Source organism: Camelus dromedarius, chromosome 16, assembly GCF_036321535.1.
Source record: "Camelus dromedarius isolate mCamDro1 chromosome 16, mCamDro1.pat, whole genome shotgun sequence".
NCBI lineage: Eukaryota > Metazoa > Chordata > Mammalia > Artiodactyla > Camelidae > Camelus > Camelus dromedarius.
Window position 1 is genome coordinate 21,033,610 of NC_087451.1, and position 19,976 is coordinate 21,053,585.

Genomic DNA, 19,976 nt, shown 5'->3' on the forward strand with positions numbered 1-19,976 from the left:
AGTGAAGAGATGTTGAAGGCTGGGATTTATTACATAATAAAAGGGGGTGCAAAACATAAATACCATAAGAATTAACATGGAAGCTGACACCGTGGAGCACCAGGAAGCACCTTCCAAAAGAGCTGAACCTGGATTTTAAGGATCGGTGGGTTTTCACGAAATGGAGAAGGGAGAAAGGCATCCCCCGTGAAGAGTGAAGACTAAGAGGGTGACAGTGCATCTCTGTGAGGCAGGGAAGACAAGAGGATAGTGAAGGAAATGAATGGGCGTTTGTTGATGGATGGATAGGTGGATGGATGAATGGGTGAGGGTGCGATGGGTGGATAAATAGATAGGTGGATAGGTGGCTGGATGGATGGGTGGATGGCTGAATAGATGAAGAGATGGATAAATCTGGGTGACGCTCACTTTTCTGAAAATGTCTCCAATCATGGCAGCATGATAATGAATTCTACTCTCTTTCCAAAGTAACTTGGTTTAGGTCGTCCGGACGAAAGAAAGACATTGTGGCTATCCAAAATCCCTTATTGAATTAAGACATTTGAATGTGGTCAGAGCTACAAGGACAGGCCTGGACTTCGGGTGTAATCAGGGCAGTGTGGCCTTTTAACATTGTATGTGGGTGTGTTTTCTCACAAACACATGTACAGAGACACACATGAAACTTTGTTTGGGTTTTTTCTTTTCCTTTTTACTGTATCACGCCAAACTTCTGTTTTGACTGAATTGTCACTTCCCAACTTCCCAGTGTGTGGACGCCCAAAGCCCCATGAATCAGCATAAATGAGACCTTTGGACTCATAATGGTGGTAGCAAGTATTTACATAACTTGGGTAAAGGGTACAGTTCAGCTGGTCAGGAAAAAGGATATTCTTGATGGGAAAGTGGACTTGGTTCCCTCAGTCCCATCCTTATTCCTGACACAATCATGTTCAAGATCGATGGGCTTACGTGATCAACATGAGATGGGAGATGCCCCCCCTCTAGCTTTTGATCCCTGACTACTGACGAAGCCACATTATTAGCATAGTATCAATTTCTGCTGACTCCCCAGTATAACCCATCATCCACGTTCCTGGTGCAGAGTTTCCAGCTGTGCCCTACCTCTGGACACAGGGGCTTTTCCTTCAGCAGAGGGGCTTTCCAGCCTAGGGTTTTCCCTAAGATGGACCTAGCTCTGGTCTAAGTCAAAATATTTGGACTCAATCTGAAATGTGCCTTTTTTTTTCTGTTTGTAAAAATTTCCCAGCCTAAAATGGCTTGAGCAACCTTCAGTCTGGTGTCTTGTGGTTTCTCTGGCTATTCTGGCAGACATGGTTGTTTGCCTATACAAGCCATTTCTGGCCGCCCTTTTTGCTCTTGCTGCCTCCAATTACAGGACCTGAAAAACCAAGTACAGATTTTCCCAGACTCCCTTGAGTCATATGTGGCCATGGGACCTGGTTTGGGCCAATGAGAAGAAGACGTCTACTTGGGGCTTCTGGGAAAATTTTTCTTCCTTAAATAAGAGATGAGTTGAACGCTCACTGATGTCATCTTCCCCTGTTTTTCCCCATCTTGGATGCAGAAGTGATGTCTAGCGCTAGGGCAGCCTTCTTGGGATCACAATGCTACGAGTATGTGAAAGAAAAGTCAACACACTAAGAATGGAAGAACAGAAATATAAAAAAAGAGCCAGGATGATACAGCTGAGCTGCCAAACAGTGAGCCTTCTTCCAGCAGATGTCCGCATTGTTTAAAACTTTGTAGTTGAGCTCTCTGATACTTGCAGCTGAACATATTTCTAAATGGTGTGGTCTGCCCGCGTTTAGTTAAAGGACCATGGTGAGGAATAAGGTGGATTACGGGTCTTAGATACTGACCTTGGGAAAAAACAAGATATGAGAAGCCAGCAGCCCCAATCAACAAAAAAGACTCCTCTGGCCATCTTCCCAGTTGAGTTTTCCTAATTTCTCACACACACCAAATACCTCTCAACTTGAGTTTTAATGCATTAAATCCTTTAAAGGAATTCCAAAATATTGTTGTTGCAAACCCCACGTATATCTCTGTCAGTAGCAAGTTAAAAATGATCTTCCCCTGGAATCAAGCTCCACGAGGGTGTGGATTTCTGGCTCTTTTGTTCCTAAGGTCCAGAACAGTGCCGAGCACATAATAGGTGTTCATTAAATATCTGTTGAATGAGTGAATTACTGAGATGGTGCCGAAGAGGCTGTTATTAGTTTGAAAGGCTAAAGGTTTGGCAAATTGAAAACTGCTTATGATCTGATCATATGGTTTGATTATAGATTTCACTCTGCTTCCTCTAAGGTCTTTTTAATAATTGTCTTAAGCTTATTTATAATTACCTTAAAGATAGTTGAAAAGGCACCAGCTTTAGGGAATAGGGTTGGAAACATTGACTATTCCCTTGTGACATTCTGTGCTTTTGAAAAGAGGAAATTCTAGGGGGGAGGGCGTAGCTCAGTGGTAGAGCATGTGCTTAGCGTGCACGAGGTTCTGGGTTCACTCCCCAGCGCCTCCATTAAAAAAAAAAAAAGACTAATTACCTCTCCTCCCGAATTTAAAAAAAATACAAGAGGAAATTCTTTTGGACCTTTAGATTAGGAAAGGGAGAACCTAGCTGAGGGGTATTTTCATGACAGAGTTTTGAATAACCTGTGTAGATAGCTTGTATTTTATTTTAATTGTACACTAAGTATAATCTACTTAGTCTCTAGCAGTCAGGTCTGAAAGGACCCTTCCCGCCTCATCTCCGCCTCCCTCCCCACGCCTCAGTCACATGCCTGCGAGGCCCCTTCCTACGTCTCACACGGCCATCTCTTGGTCAGCCCTGAAGACCCAGCTTGGCCTTTCCCAGTGCCCCCAGGCAGGAATAGTTGCTCTGGTCCCAGGGACCCTGCAACCTCTCATTCCTTTCCCATAGCACCTTGTCTGGCTGCCTTACATGCCAGGATAACGTCCTTTCCATCTTTTTGCTCCTAGTACACGCTGAGTTTGTAGGGTGAATAATGACAGTTGCCATTAGCATTTACTGAATGTTCGCTTCATGCCAGAGCCAGTTCTAGGTGATTTACAAGTATTGACTCATTTGCTCTTCTCGGTAACCCTGAAGTAGGTACTGCTGATAACCCCATTTGTTTATTTTCTTTCTTTCTTTCTTTTTTTTTTTTTTTTTTTTTTTTTTTTTTGTGGAGCCAGCATTCACATCCTGCTCCCGTCTCTCTTTTGTAAATTGAAGTCTAGTTAATTTGCAATTTGTGTTAGTTTCTGGTGTGCAGCATAGTGATTCAGTAATACATGTATATGTTCTTTTTCATTATAGGTTATGACAAGATAATGAATATAGTGCCTTGAACTGTACAGTAGGACCTTATTGTTCATCTCCTTTATATACAATAGTTTGTACATCCTGCTCTCTGAACCGCTCCATTATATTTTGCCTCACAGGTGCATTTATGTTGTGATACGACTTGAACAGTTAAGGATGTCTGGTTGGTGGGTTTAGCAAATTCTGCAGATATTTTCTGAGCCGCTGCTGTGTGCTTGGCACTATCCCAGGTGCCAGGGATGTGGTCTCGAACATGACAGGATGGGTGCCTGTCCTCACAGAGTTGACAGTCTGGTCCCAGGGAGGGTAAAGTCAACAAAGAAGAAAATAAATCGGCGGACCGATACTGACAGAAATTGGGCAGGCCTGGTGCACCAGAAAAGAACTTTCCAGGCCTAAGGGGCGAGAAGGGGCAAATCCTCCCACAGGGCGCTCCTATTAACATACCGCAGACGAGACAGGCTGGCGATGAAAGACTCGTGGCAGGAAGCGTCACAAAACCTTCTGGGCAGAGATCAGTCTTAGCCATGAAAGGCAGCATGAGAGAGGGGCGAGCGAGGCAGAAAAAGCGGCGGGGGTCTGAGGGGCATACATCCAAGCTGCGGGCAGAGGGAAAGGCGGTTACGGAAAAGCCTCAACACACTGGCAGGGCAGAAAGAGGAGTCGGCGGTAATGAAAAGGATTCTCACAAGTGCCTGGAAATAGGCTGGCAATGATTGTACAGGCTAAGGCTGAAAACGGCTTTGTTCTTCTGTGGGATAAGGAAAGCCATTGTGGTTCACAGGAAGTAAGGAGCTCTGGAGCGTGTGTGTGTGTGTGTGTGTGTGTGTGTGTGTGTGTGTGAGAGATTGGGCGTCAGAAGGCATTCTCTAACCCCAAATGCAGGATGATGGTCAGTGTCTGTTTCACACCTTGCACCTCCTGACCAGAGGGCTAGAACTGCCCCCGAGGGAACACGACATAGTCAGGTCTGGAGGTAGGAAGTCTGGGATGTCACTGTGTGCCTGAGTCACAGCACGTGACTTTCTGTGAACCAGCACATCCCTGCTGGATCAACAGGGCATCTCGCCCCTGCAGTGGGGTCCCAGAGCCCACCAGGGTGAGGGGGTGGATGCATCAGGGAGAAGCTGGCACTGACTGCAGCCCTGAGAACCTGCCCCGAGGGCCTCTGGGTAAGACAGAGACCTAGCAAATGCTGGACCACAGCTGCCCCGAGGGAGCCCCCCGCCCCCGTGACCCCAAGGTCCTACAGAGTGGCTCAGGCAAAGTCTGGAGAGTGACTAAAGGGCCTGTGGAGAACGCCAGGCTGGGATTTTCTGCCTGCCTTCTATTCAAGGAGCCATGTACCGAAGTGCAGGAGAGTGTAGGCTCTGGAGTCACCCCTAGGGTCACATCCAGGCTCCAGGGTGACTTCGGGCAAATTTGAACCTGTTTCTAAGTCTACAAAATGGGCACAATAGTCCTGCCCTCATGGGGCTCAAGGGGGTGTGAAAGCTTAAAAGGTGTGTAGGACATAGCAAGCACTCAATAAATATAAATAATAGTTGTTGTTATTAGTAGTAGTAGTGTTATTATTAACTCTGGGGGGTTGTCTGGCAAGGGAAGAGCACACATTCTTTGGTGCGTACCATTTCCCCTGGATCCTTAGTTTCAAGGGCAACCGACATTTTTCATACAGGATGAAGTCTAAGGACAAACGTTACAATCAAGTCCCAGACCTCTTAGCTGCCCCCGTCCTCTGCCCGCCCTGGGCAGTGGTGAGGAAGCCTCCCGCGGTGGTGTGCCCCTGGCTTAACTGTCCGAGGCCAGCCTGGAAACATGCAAGTCCAAGTGGTCCCTCCTCCCCAGAAGTTCTCATAGCTGATGACATGAGTTGGGTGATCTGGGCATCACTTGCCCCCGGCCCCCAAGGCTTGCATTTTTTTATGGGGAGACGTTGTAATAGTTCCCTGGGCCCCTACCCGCACCGCGCTGCCGTCTAGACTCTGCCTGGCCAGGGCAGCGCTCACCCCTTCCCTACTCAGTTCCTCCCTGGCCCTCCAAAGAAGGGGTGGGGGTGATTTACATAACGTTTGGAAGCAGAATTATAGAAGCTTTCTTTAGATGCCAGGGGTCTTTTGAAGGGCACAGAGGCTAAAGAGGAAAAAACAAAAGGAAATATTCTGGGAATTCCCAGTTCTTGGCACCAGTAGGAATCCTAATTTACTAGGAAGTTTTTGTCTGCATCTCAGTTCCCTGCTCCCTTCCCCTCAACCCCCCACCCCACACACACTTTCCAGAGCTTTGTGAGTAAGTGCCAGGGGCTAATTTGAGCCTGAAACAAGCCCTTAGAGGTCCCACGTGGTATCCTGGGTCCTGCTCTGGAGATAACCTGTGTAGGGCAGGTCCGCTCAGATAGGGAGCTCGGTGTGTGCCCACATCTCTCTGGAGGCTGTTGGCAGCCAGAGTCCTCTGGGGACCAGGGATTCCGCTGTGGGCCTTGGCCGTGCCTTGTTCTCGCTGGCATTCCTAATGATGGTAAACGGGGCAAGAACAGTAGCTATGTCCTTGGAACATTGTGGAGATTGAGTGAGTACATATACAAAAAAAGTTTAGAGTGGTGCCTGGCAAGTGGGAGCACTCAAATCTTAGCTATTTTCTGTAGCATCCTACTTGTTAAAACTAAACTGCTTCTATTGGGAAAAAAACAAACAACAAAAAACCATTCTTTCCTATGCCCCGTGGGTTCCTTTTGGTAAAGCAAGCAAATCTTTCCACCTTGTTTTTCAAGGATGCCTTAGTTATTCTTGGTCTGTTACATTTCCTTATAAAATGTGAGATTAACTTTTTAACTGCTACTGAGACAGAGAAAAAAGAGAGAGGAGGAAGTGTGTGGGAGGAAGGAAGGAAGGAAAGAAGAAAAAGGCGGTGGAAACGTTTAATTTGGATCGTACCAAATCTATAAATTGATCTGGGAGGAAATGACACCCTTATTCTGTAGTGTCTTCTAATCAATGAACGTGCTCTATCTTTGTTTCAGGATTTTTTAAACCAGCTCTTAATAATTTAAAATTTAATCATTCTATCAATTTTTTCTGTAGTTGTCTTGTAGGTGCTCTGTTTTATTTGCTGCTAGGAAATTGATTTGAAAAAATTCAATTATAAATAGTATAATTTAAAAAACCATTGTCTACCCATTTCGTGCTGGAATATACAAGTCCAATTTATTTGTGCTTTTTGGTTTCTAATTTTTTATAAATAAACTTTTAATTTTGGATTAATTTTAGATTTACAGAAGCGTTGCAGAGACAGCACAGAGTTCCGATATCCCCCTCGCCCAGTTCTCCCTGGTGCTGACATCTGACGTAACCACAGCACACCCATCAAAACTAAGAAACCAACACTAGGGCATTACTGTTTAAACTCCAGACTTTATTTGGATTTCACCAGTTTTTCCAATAGTGTCCTTTTTTTTGTTGTTGTTCCAGGATCCAATCCAGGATACCTCATTGCATTTAGTGTATTTTTATTTTTGAAAACAGCTACCACGCTAAACCCCTATTAATAATAAATAAGAATTATTATTAGTTGTGATATTTGTATATGTAGATTTCTTAGAAAATTTGATGAATACAATCGACAAATAATGACAGTTTTGTTTCCTCCTTCCTGACCCTTGTATTTTTTTGTATCTTTCTCCTGCTGTGTTATATTAGGCAGAAATTCTAGTACTCTGATTAATAAAAATAATGATGGAGGGGACCCATGTCTTATTCCTGATCTCAAAGAAAAAGCTTTCAACATTTTACCATTAAGGCTGATGTTTTTTACAAGCTTTTTTGGCAAAGACTCTGTGTGATCATGGAATTTCCCTTTTATTCCTAGTTTAAGAAGGAGCATTTCTTTTTTTAATAGCAAATGGAGGTACACACTTAAAATGGTAAACAGGTATTGAATTTTATCAAACATTTCTTTTCTGCACCCATTGAAATGATCACATGATTTTTCTCCTTCAATCTGTGTATGTAGAATGTTACCACTAATTGATTCTTATAATGTTCAGTCCCATTTACCATCCTGGAATAAACCTGGTCTTATCGCAGGATATATTATCTTTGTTATATATTCCTGGATTCAGTTTGCTAGTGTAATTTTTTGGAATTTTTTTGCATTTGTGCTCATATTCATGATTGAGATTTACATGTAACTTTTGTCTTGATATCAACATTTATATACATTGGCTTCATCAACTGAGCTGGGGTGCAGTTTTTTGGTTGGTTTGTTCTCTGTAAGAGTTTGGGTAAGTTGGGAATTATTTCTTCCTTAGCTATTTCACTCCCATAAGTGTCTACAGCCAAGAAATATGGGATCCTGACTTGAGTGTCTCACCACCATCTTTGTTGCACTGTTTCTCTCCAGGGCCCTGGAGCGCCCCCCATGGGTTACAGTAGCCATTTACCATCATGAGGAGAGCAGGTGCGTGTCTCGCCCTCTCTGGGCTCTATAGTGCTGGAGGCAGTGGGTGGACCACAGATCATTTACACCAGCCTAGGGAGGCTGAGTGGAAAAACAAGTGTTTGTAAGCTTGCGAGAGATGTGATGCTTTGGGGAGGTGCCTCATGGGCTTGCTTTTTGGAGTGGGGGAGGAAATGGAGGATTCCAGAAAGCCAAGGTACAGAGCCCCAGGCCCTCAGTGCAGCAGGTACATTCACATTGACTCCAAAGCTGTTCATCAGAGGCTTGGCCAGAAGTAGCAGCATCGGTATAGAAGTGTGGACGACAGTCCTCCTTGCTTTCTAGCCCCACTAGATAGATTGGTACCACTGCTTTTGTACTGTGAGTACCAATGTCAACACAGCGAAAAAGAGAAATGATATCTTGGAATTACAGTGAAAATAGCTGTGGCCTGGCAAACCCTCTGAAAGGGACTTCAAGACCCAGAGGTCCACAGACCACACTTGGAGGACTGAAGCACTCTGACACTGACTCGGCTGCACCTGAGAGTATTTGGTGATTCCCGAGGAATGATCAGCCTCCGAGATGATGACGACGGTGATGCTACTGCTGTTAATTGAGTGCTGAAGGTGAGCCTGGGCTTTTTAATCATGTCCCATGAACTGTCTCTTAATTCCCACTACAGTCCTATGAAATTGACTTTATTATTTTCATTTCACAGGTGGGAAAACAGGTTTACTGTGCCCAAGACCGTATAGCTCATACACTGGGAGCTGTGAACTCTGTCTCTCTGGGTCTCCTGAACAACCCATAGGGGAATAAAGGCAGCGGGTTGGTCATGGGAGAAGTCGTGAATTGTGATGCAGTCACAACAGGGGTCTCCGTCGATCCCATGGGCTTGGGGCGGGGGTGGGGGTTGGACTGTGGACTTGAGATGGCTCTTCTGTGTTATCTTGCTTTGAGCAAGGGGATCATCCCTTCTACCCTCTCTGCCTGGTCTTTGCGTGCAGACTGCCCTGGGGACGGGGGCATGATCCTGGGTGAGGTGGCTTTCTTGGGTGGAGGGCAATACCTGGGGAGGGACCTGGCTGAGAGCTGTCAGCCACCACCACAGCACCCCTTCTAGGGTCTGAGGCTTAAGATAGTTGAGTTCTTTGGCCCAGAGCCTGACTCCCAGTGGAAGGAGAGCTTCACCTCTGGGGCAGAAGGGTAGTGGGGTCATAAATCTGCCTGAGCGCCAGTGAAGCCTAATGGCTGGAATTCATGAAAGAGGCTCCAGTTTCTTTAAGGTTGAAGGGGCCTTAAAACCGTCAGACCCAAATTCCCACCCAGTGCCAGAATCCCTTCAGCATCACCTGAAGGGAGGCCCCTCAGGCTCCATCTGAGCTTTTGAGTGTGTGGACCTGTTCTGCCATTTGACCTTGGACAAGTCAGTTTCCTCATCTGTAAAAACAGAAACGATAGCGGGGTGAGGGGTATAGCTCAGGGGTAGAGCGCGTGCTTGGCGTGCATGAGGTCCTGGGTTCAATCCCCAGTGCCTCTGTGAAGGAGAGAAAAAAACTAAAAATAAGGTGCTTTAAAAAAATAGAAACAATCATGTAACAACTTGCTATTGCTCTGTCTCAGGGCTGTTGTGAGGTCTGAGGGAGGCAAGGACTGAACGCATTTTGTAAAGGGAGAGCTCACCTGTTTCTGGGCTACACAACGCCCACTGTTAGAACATTCTTCCTTCTATTAAGCAGGAATCTGGGTCTTGTAACTCTTAGCCACTGGTTGGGGCCTGTCTTCCAGTCTGTGCTGTGGTTCTCAGCTTGCGACCCCAGGACTAGCAGCATCAGCGTCTTCTGGCAGTGTGTTGGAAATGCAGATTCCCAGGCCCCGCCCCCAAACTAATGACTCAGACAGTCTGGGGATGGGCTCAGCTGGCTGCACTTTAGCGAGCCCTCCTGGCGCCTCTGAGCCCTGCTGGGCGTGCTGAGTACTCGGCTCATGCCACGTCTGCAGCGTTAAAGACGGGCAGCGTGTGGTCCACCGACCAGGAGGTTGGGTGTCACTGCAGTTGTCAAATGACTTTAAAAGCTTCCCAACACTCTCAGTTTCTGTTCTTATCCTGCGGGAGACCATCAGCAAACAGTGCAGAGATGGGCACTGGTCTCTGAACGACAGTGCAAGTGGAGTTGCCCCAGAGCCATACCTCTCAGGTTTCACGTGCTCGCAGGTCACCTGGAGATCCTGTTCAGGCGCACGTTTGGATTCGCTGCATCTTGGAGGGCTCTGGGATTCTGTGTCTCTGAGCACCCAGCGGATGCTGCTTGGACCACTCTTAGAGCAGCAAGGCTCTAGACAGAGCACGTTCCGTCTCTTTTCTTATGAGTGTCTACCTAAGTGTTTGAAGCTGGCAATGGTGCTCCCATTCACCAGGCTTCTTTGGCATAAATATGATCAACTTCAGGCAGCAGAATTTCCACACCCCCTCCCCCAGTCACACCCCCACTCCTATGCAGGCTGCACCTATGGGTGTTATCCACTCCCTGCCCTCCTGCCCACGCCTCCTGTCTTCTCTTTCCTCTCCACCTGGCATTTGGCATTATTTCCTTCAGTATTTCCTAGGCTGACTCCAGCTCAGGGGGAATTTTCAGATCGCTTCTGCTTCTGGGAAGCTCTTCAGGCCAGAGGAAGGAAATCAGGCCAGAGCTGGACAGAGCAGTGTGTACCTGCCTGACCTGGACTCACTCCCTGGTGAGCCTTCTGCTCCTACCGCCCCTCCCCAAGGACTCCTGTCTGCCCATCCAGAGTTGCCTCAGTTCAACACTAGCGACCTCGGCTTTCCTGTCTCCATCCCTTCTTAAAGCACCCGGGGCACTTGAGGGCTGGGAGGATAACACAGAGCAGAGGGGGCGGGAAAGTAGCTTTTGTAACTGAGTTGACACTTCTGTGACACTTCACAAGGATCCCCCATCCCCGTCACCCGGAAGCCCTTTCCTCCATCTCTGAGGACTCCCCAGAGCCAATCGCACACCCCAAAGCCAGCCTTCAGCCAAGGCTTTGTTTCAGAAGATCCCTGTAAAATGCCTTTGCTGGGAAGGAGCAGAACTGAGGCCAGTCTCATGCCCGAACATCTCAGCAAGGATTCACGTATCAAATTAGAGAGTAGGTTGCCCATCCTCAGGGGCATAAAACGCACAGGTAGATATCTTAAAAAAAAATTATACACAGCTTTGCAGAGAAAGGAAGCCTCAAAGAGATGAGAAACCCCACTTCCTCACCCTGATCATCATGTCCGACACATCCACATGTTTTCACAGGGATTTGATCAGCGTGCGTATATTAAGCCTCTTTCATTTAACTTCTTTTAGTAAATATCTTCGCAGATACATCCTGATGCAGTCCAGTGTTTATGCTGTCGCCTTTTAAAGGATACCTAACCCTCCAAGTAATCCTAGACTAGCATGGTGATTGCAAACTCGGGCCCTATCACTAAACTAGCTGTGTGACATTAAACAAATTCTTAACCTCTCTGAGCCACACCTGTAAAATGAGGATAAAATAGGAGCCTACAGCAGAGAAGTTGTGCGAGTATTAAATGAGATGAGGCATGTAAAGTTGTTAAAACAGCGTCTAGCACGTAGAAGGTACTTCATGAGTGTCAGCTGCTGTGATTATAACTGTGCCTGTGAAGTATTCAGGTCGTCCTTGATTCCTAAGCATTTTAGGTTATTTGCAATTTTTTTTTTACTATGAAAATGCTGTTATGAACGTTTATTCTTTCTGGCAACCTCTATGGACATCGGCACTGGAAGATTCTAAGATCATGAAGAAGGTGCCGGCCCCTGATGGAGGTGGCAGTTTCACGGTGGAGAGAAACCGGGAAATGAATGGTGGCAATAATCCAAGGGCCCGGAGAGGAACGGGGGAGGACAAGTGAGGGGGTGAGAATCAGGAACCGGTCGGTGGAGCAGTTGACTTTTGAGAGGAACTTGTGATAGCTTTGAGGGGAAGGTGCTTCTGAGGCTTGTTATTTATTTCCCCTCTGTGTCCCCAGAGCTAGAGCAGCTCCTGGCCTGTCACAGAGCCTCAGTCAATTCACTGTTGGCTGGATGAGTTGCCCGCTTGGTCTCCAGAAGGAGCATTGCCCAGCAGGGCCACCAGCCTGCCGTGGGCTGGCTCTGGGTTCACATCCCAGCCATGTCCCGATTTGGGTCCAGATGTTTGTGCTGGCCCCACCCAGACCTCTCCGTCCTGACTCATGGGACAGGAAGTTCCTGGCTGCAGGGCATGGCCTCTGAGCTAGGGTCTCTTCCTCCTCCTGTCAGCAGGGAGAGGCCCTCCGTGGAATTCGGGCCACTGGCGGGGGAGGAAATGATGTTATGTTATGAGAAGTTGCACTCTTCGCAGGAGTGTTGAAGGACAAGGGGTGTCTGCTGGGTCTGAGTGCCGGCGGGTTGAACAGTGAGTGGAGGGAGATAATCTGTACACAGGCTACGTCTTAGCATCTCATGTTAGCAGTGGTTCCTCTTTCGTGGGAAAGCGACAAGTCAGGATAAGCAACGAAGAAAGGAAAATGCCAGCCGGCATTCTGGATAGCCCACTTTGCGCCAGGGGCTTTACAGCCGTCGTGTGGGTTTGTCCACACAATGACCCTGTGGGAAGGCAGCCCAGTTCCAAAAGCGAGCAGCAGACTCAGCAAAGCCCGTGGCCCGGTGCTCATGAACCCTCATCATGAACAGTGTTGGTGCTTTTTTTTTTTTTTTTAGCCCCTACATTGCTTCGTCTGGAAATAGGAACTTGACCTAATGGGAGAAATAGGAAACACCCCTCTACACTCTGGTTTCGTGGGGTTTGGGTGCAGCTGGTCCCCCGTGACTCAGACTTGACCAATCAAAGCCCCCTTCCTCCTGCCACCTTCCCACCAGGAGCCAGACCATCCGGGCAATCAAAGCCCATGAGCCCAGCCCTTCGGCTTTCACAGGAACTCCGGGGAAAGAGAAGCTCTTCCCTTCTGGCTGCTAGAATGAGATGCTAAGATACAGGATATAAGCCTAGCCGTTTTGTAATCAGAGGGGCAGGCTTCCTGGGAATAAAGTTAATTTGGAGGAAAGCAGGATGGAGAGATAGAAAGAAAGAGAAAAATAAGAAATCATCTGGAAACCTAGATCCAACTACATATCTGTGGGCTCAGTCAGCCTGGAGATTGACTACCCTTGAAATTTTCATTTAGGTGAACCAATAAATCTTCCTTTTTGCCTAGACATTGAAGCTGACTTCCTGTCACAGCTGAGTGAGTTCCTATGACTTGTCCCCCCACCTTCCCCACACTCTGCGGGATGGAATGCTTGGCCCTGAGAAGTCCTCTCAATTTGCTGCCTTGAATAAGGTGGCCTAGTAGGACTGGCAGGCGCACGGGGTGTGGGTGTGGTCCAGCATACTCTGATATCTCTATATACAAATTAGCAGATTTGTTTTTACTTGAGTTTCATTGATTCCACTTAGTGGTGTGCTGGTAAATGTTTAACAAGCAAACAAATAAAAAAAGTCTGCATTGAAGTGTTTGCCAGTTTCTGTGGTGTAAATATTTGCACAACGGCTAAGCAGAATATCCGCATGACATCAGTAAATGCAGAGACAGGAAGAGATGTAAGTACCACACCGTCAGAGATGTCTGTCACACGGAGTTAGCAGTCGTAAATCATAGGTCATGATACAGTGTAGTGAATAATTAGGAAGTTACAGGTTTAGATTTTTTATTACTTTTGTTTTTCACATACTGACAATCCCCGACGTACGATGGTTTGACTCACCATTTTTCAACTTGATGAACGTGATACGCACTTAATAGAAACTATACTTCGAATTTTGAATTTTGATCTTTTTCTTGGCCTAGAGATGAGCAGTCTGATCTTCTTGCGATGCTGGGCAGGGCAGACACAGCTCCCAGACAGCCACGCAGTCACGAGGGGAAGCAACTGATGCACTTACAGCTGTCCCGGACCCAGACAACCGTTCTGTTTTTCACTTTCAGTGCAGTATTCAACCCACTACATGAGATAGTCAACACTTTACCGTGAAATAGGTTTGTGTGAGATGATTTTTCCCAGCTGTAGGCTAACGTAAGCATTCTGAGCACGTTCAAGGTGGGCGAGGCTAAACTGTGATGTTTGGTAGTTTTGGTGTATTAAATGCATTTTCAGCTTAACGGTATTTTCAACTTACAGTGGGTTTATTGGGACGGAATCCCATTGTAAGTCAAGGAAGATCTGTAGTTTATCTCGTAACATTATAAAATTTAATTTTACTAACGTCTGTGTACAGCAGTCTAACAAAATTCCTAAAAATTTTATGATTGGCTTTTGTGAGCTGGCACGAGCTGGGTCTAGCACTCTGGGTTACCACTTAGATCCCAGAGGAAATAACTGCTTCTTCCTGGATTCAAGAGCTGTGAGTGTGCGCTCTGGTTTAAGTTTAAAAAGGGGCCTGGATGTGATCCTAAAAGCTTGATTTGGGGGAAGGCCTGTGTCATGTTGAAGTGTGCAATGAAACTGAATGGGTCATTAGCCACCTGAATGGGACTGATGACCTGAAGACGTCCACTTGTGCAGGTGTGGGCAGGTGTAGGGAGGTCACCAGGGTAGGGCAGAGCTTCAGGTCAGATTGCTCGGGGCTCCACGACCTTCCCTTGGCCTGAAGGTGCAAGCGGGGCGAGAGGACTGGTTACTAGAGATGGAGACAGAGAGGGCTGGGGAGTGGGGCGCCTGGCAGGAAGTGGGACCTTTGCCTGCAGGGAGGGATGCAGGGAATACACACCCTCTCGCCCCTCCTTCCCCTGCCTTTCTGTCTCAGCTCCCCATTGACTGGACCCACCTGAAGGCCAGAGAGCAAGGAAGCTCATTGTTTCAACATCCTGGGGGGACTGGAGAAAGAGAGGGGCTCTGAAGGGTCATATGGCACCAGTCTTGACTTGGGTATATTGTTGTGGAGTAGACACCCTGATCCTTTGTCTCAGGACAAGGAACCTCACTTTTTGAATTGTCACAGCCCCCTGCATCCCAGAGACACCCAGGGGCTGGTCACCCACCCCTATTCAGGGCAGGGGGCTGTTTGTGGAGGTGCGCTGCCTGCCACCCCAGGGCCCACACTTCTCTTCTAGCCTGGCAGAGGTTCCTGGGATGAGAAGCATGAGGTCTGGGAGCAGACCCTTGGCCATGGCCCCATCTGTGCTGCTGCCCAGGTCAACCCCAGGGCCCACTCTCTGCCCGGCCAGTCCTTGGCCTCCATCTCAGATTCTGCAGGGTCCTCTTCTCCAGACACTTAGCTGAAGGAGCCCTGGTCTGGGAACTCCGAGGCCTGGGCATCTGGCTCTGATTCTACACCCGAAGCGGTTACCAGATCCTGTCACTAATCTGATTTTCTCATCTGCAAAACCAGAAGCCTGGACCAGATGTCATAATTCCGGGGGCACCTCTGACTCTGAGTGTCTAATTTCCAGACTTCAGGGGTGCAATCTCTAGGTCATCTGCATAATGAAAGGCGTGTCTTTTCACAGCCAGGAGGTGGCAGCAAAGCTCTGTTTTGAAGGGGCCCGTGGGTCAGGGTAGGCTCTGCTCTCCAAGGCCCCAGAACTGGGGTCCAGATTTGGTGGCTAGGTTTCACTGCTGAATGGTGGTAATAATGATGATGATAGGAGGAGCAGTAGTAATGCTAACAACAACGATACCATTATTATCATTCTTGTTAGGTAAACATCTCCAATTTGGGTGACACTGCAGTGCTGAGGAAGTCTTGCACAGTATCACACAGGAATCTTTCAAACAACTCCATCCTGAAGTAGGTAAGCACCAGGACTTCCATGTCGAGGCTCAGAGACATTCCCTGGCTTGCCCAAGGCCTTCTGGAAAGCCTGGGGTGCCAGATATCTGGGGGCCCAGGGTGGGGTTGTGGGGACCAAGTAAGTGCAGAGACACTGCGGGGTGAGGGCTGGGGGGCTTCTCCGGGAACTCCAGGTGAGCTGGAGTGTGTTTGAGCAGGTGGAATTCAGATCTGCTTTTATTGGGGTGTCAGGAAGGAGTGATTCCACAGGAAGTTTTTTTGATGACCTCCAATTGCATGGTATGTTAACTCCCCAAACCAGAGGAAGCCCCTTAGAGACACAGCCAAAGCCCCAGGCTGTTGTCCATCCGGACCCCTGTCTTACACTCCCCCTATGCCACAAAGCCGTGTGTCACCCCTGCCCACCATGATGACAGAGTGCTAACGATGTGTCCAGCTCTAGACCAAGGGCATTTCTTGCGCATGCTTACTTACTGCTCAAAATAACACTCTAAAGGACATTGTTACATCCCACTTTACACACAAGGAAGCTGAGACTTAAAGTCATGAAGTGACTTGTCCCTAATCACACAGTATGTGAGTGAGGGGGCAGGACCAGGACCCAGGCAGGTCGGGCGCCCGGGCTCTCACCACCACAGCACACGCCCAGGCCGAGGGAAGAGCCACCGTCCTGAGACTCTGTGCTGTAGGCGAGTCTGTGGAGCTGCCACTCAGCTCCTCCTCAGCACTGGGCAAGCCGTCGCCCGTCTGCAACACCGCTGGAAAGTTGCCTGATCTCCTGACAGGCTTGTTGGGAAGCCGGAATGGAAAAGAGGAAAACAGGCACATGAACACTCAGCCTCATGCAAAATTGCTCTGTGTATTTGAAATTGTATTATTATTCTTACTGGAGGACGATGTAGTGGGTGGCAGATGTGGGACTAGGATTTGGTATCCAGGGACTTTGAGAATGGCCTCAGTTTCCTTGCCTGTAAAGGCGAGGAGATTGAAGAGATCTCTCTCTTTTTTTTTTAATTGACATATAGTAAACTGTCAATTTCTGGTGTGCAGCATCATGTTTCAGTCACACATATACATACATATATTCCTTTTCATATTCTTTTTCATTGTAGGTTACTACAAGATATTGAATGTAGTTCCCTGTGCTGTACAGTATAAACTTGTTATCTGTTTTATATATAGTAGTTAGTATCTGCAAATTTTGAACTGCCAATTTATCCCTTCCCACCACGTTTACCCCCTGGAAACCATAAGTTTGTGAAGAGATCATTTTTAATGGACTTTTTCATCCTCAAGTTTGGCAGTGGTGATGGTGAGGATGGTGATGGTGGTGATGACAGTGAGGATGGTGATGATGATGGTGAGGATGGTGATGGTGGTGGTGACAGTGAGATGGTGATGATGATGGTGAGGACGGTGATGGTGGTGATGACAGTGAGGATGGTGATGGTGGTGATGACAGTGAGGATGGTGATGGTGATGGTGAGGATGGTGATGGTGGTGATGACAGTGAGATGGTGATGATGATGGTGAGGATGGTGATGGTGGTGATGACAGTGAGATGGTGATGATGATGGTGAGGATGGTGATGGTGGTGATGACAGTGAGGATGGTGATGATAGTGCTGGTGTCAGAGCCACAGGGGTTGGGCTGGTGATGAGAAGGAAAGGAGGATCTAGAAGGCCAGAGAGAAGGGGTGATCTAAGTGTTCGAGGAGAGGGCACCTCAGTGCCTGGTACAGACTAAGTCAGACCACCTGCACCCCTTGCCCCCAGCCCAGCCCCCCATCTGTCACAGCGAAGCTATGATTTTTGATTGTTATCTCCGCCTTACAGAGTAAGGAGATTGAGGTTCAGAGAGTTAGTCTGAAGCTGCCCAAGGCCACACAGTTGGTATGTGATAGCATCCGGATTCCATCCAGGTTTGCTGGAACCCAAAGTTTGTAACCTTGACCACACAGGTCAGTCTGACCGTGAGACAGCTCAGGTTCAGAGAATGCACGTGGGCAACCCAGGCCATGCAGCTACTGCTACTAAGCGGTCAGGCCGAGGCTCAGATTTAGTCTTGGCTCCTGAAGCTGTCCTTATTCATCTTGCTGCATTCCTACTGCTTCAGGATAAGAAAACCAACATAATCAGAATCAGTGGGATCTGGGGAGAAGCCGGGAGTGAGCCCTAAGACTAGCTGCTCCCTTCCCCCTCGGCCCGAGCGCCCGTGGGGGAGGATCCATGCACGTGGAGAGGAGAGACCCCGCTGGAAGGAGGAGCAAGGCTTGCAAGATAGGGCAGCCCCTATGCAGTCTCTCCCTAAGCATCTGTCCGCTCAGGAATGAGTGAATTCAGGTGCTCGGATGTTATGGGAGCTGTGGGTGGTCTGAGAGGAGTGGGCACAAGGCCCCTGGGAGGGACAGGATGGAAAAACAGAGCTTCTTGGAGGAAAGAACCTGGCCTGGGGTCTGGGATCTTGTGGGTTGTCTCCCCTCTGCCCTGGACAACTACAGTCAGAACGCTTCACCTTTCTGGGCCCAGTTTCCCCTTCTGTAAATTTAGGGAGAAATGGGGAAGTGAATTTGAAAGAATTGTGAGTTGCTAGGACAACAGTGTGCTATAATTATGAGAAAGGGTCTTTATTTTTAAATGCACAGTGAGGGGTGGGCGGTGGTTGATCTGGAAGTGGGCTGGAGTTCCACCTTTCCCGCTTGGGGCCAGGAGGCTCCACTTCCACATCCCTTACTTTCTGTGTGTACAACATACTGGCAAGAATCTGAAACCACCTTGTGGAGGAGAAAGGGACCATGATAATAAGCACAGCAGAGCCAGGGATCCCAGTAGTCAGGAGAGTTTATTTCTCACAACACTTTCCCTCCACTCTCCCGAGGTGTCCCATGGCAACAGGCATTGGGAGAGGCTCATTCTTCCATCTTCTGTGGGAGAAAAAGAATCGTACACAGAAGATGAGTCAAACTGAAGGGGAGGCTGAGCATCGTCTTCAAGTGGGCAGCTGGGGAGGCTGGAACCTCAGAAAAATATTAAGGCGTGGCTGTGTCTCCCTTTGCATTGTAAAAATAAACCAGTTGAGCCCCTGGAGATGGGATGGACTCCACCCCTCACCCCCCACCCGCACCTCACCAAAGCAGGGGCTTCTTGGGCAGCGCCACTTGTAACAGGGAGGGACAGGGGAGAGGAAGGGTGTCTGGCCCCTGGTCAGTCACTGCTCCCCCACTCCATGGGCCTGGAACCACGGGGGGCCTGGCTGGAGCAGTGGCATCTGTGAATGCACGACCAGCAGCAGGGAAGGGGCACCAACAGGCACCTTCCAAACTCTGCCTGGGTGCTGCCTGGTCTGGGGTCTCAGGACGGCTGGGGAAGAGGTCTGCTCTCACCTGGGCCCCCACATCCCGGCTCTTGGCCCGCAGCTTGTTGACCTGGGACTCAGCGATGTCTGCCCGCTCCTCAGCCTCCTCCAGCTCGTGCTGGACCCGCCGGCACCTGGACAGCTGCGTGTTGGCCTGCTCCTCCTGAATGGAAGACAGAGGGGGCAGGAGGCTGAGGAAGGCCCACACCTGGCCCCTGACAGCCCCTGGGGAACTGGGAGGGCTTGGGCCCCCAGTTCCCTGATAGCAGAGGAGAGACAGCTAGCCCTCCAGCAGTGCGGACGACGCCCGCAGCTCCTGCCCGTGTGGACTGCCCTGGCCCCTCACGGGTCTGCTGCCCCCGGATGCCCCCACGTTCCCCTGCACCCCCTTCTGTGTCGTCTCCCCTGCTGGAGCTCTTCAGAGGAGACCCGAGTCTCCCAAGTCACCTGGAAGTGTCAAGAGACTGATGGCCCAAGCCCGCTGCCCTGTGCCTGCTCCCAGCACCATCTGCCTGCAGCGAGGACAGCGCGTGGGTCTCTCTGAGGGCCATCCAGGGGTTTCTGATGAAGGTGGCCTCCTGGGTCCCCTCCAGCCCGGCCAGTCCTGCGTGACTGTGCTAATCTGGTGGGTAAGGATACCTCCCTCCATTTAACCAGTTCAGATCTGCTTCCTGAGGTCAGGATGGAACCACCAGTCATTGATCCAGGGCAGGGTCCCCAGACCTTTTTCCTCAGGACACTTGTCCCGTGGGATGCTCTGCCTCTAATAAAAAGGAGCCAAGGTCCATCCAGGATGGGAAATGCTACATTCAGAACGCCTCTTCTACTTTGAAGAGCTCATTCCATGTTACCTGCAAAATCTGAGAAATCCTTGAAGCAAAACGATTCGTCCAACTTTGTGGAACCCAGAGTTTCCCAAATGATTTTTTTTCTATTAAAAGAAAAAGACCCCACTCCTCCCCCACCCACTGCCCCAGCTTCCTGCTACTAACATCTTCTGACCTAGTGTTCCCAGAAAAAAAATCTCAGCAGT

General features: G+C 48.7%; 1 protein-coding gene across 1 annotated transcript in view; it reads right to left on the reverse strand.

The window, feature by feature from the left end:
- Positions 1-17,692: 17,692 nt before the first annotated feature.
- Positions 17,693-19,976, reverse strand: part of LOC105095909 (myosin-13) — a 46,428-nt gene continuing 44,144 nt past the window's right edge. The window contains exons 38-39 of the mRNA XM_064494938.1: positions 18,902-19,106; positions 17,693-17,739 (exon numbers count right to left, since the gene is read on the reverse strand). Coding sequence (XP_064351008.1) covers positions 17,693-17,739; positions 18,902-19,106 — 252 coding nt within the window. The remainder of the gene's footprint in view (positions 17,740-18,901; positions 19,107-19,976) is intronic.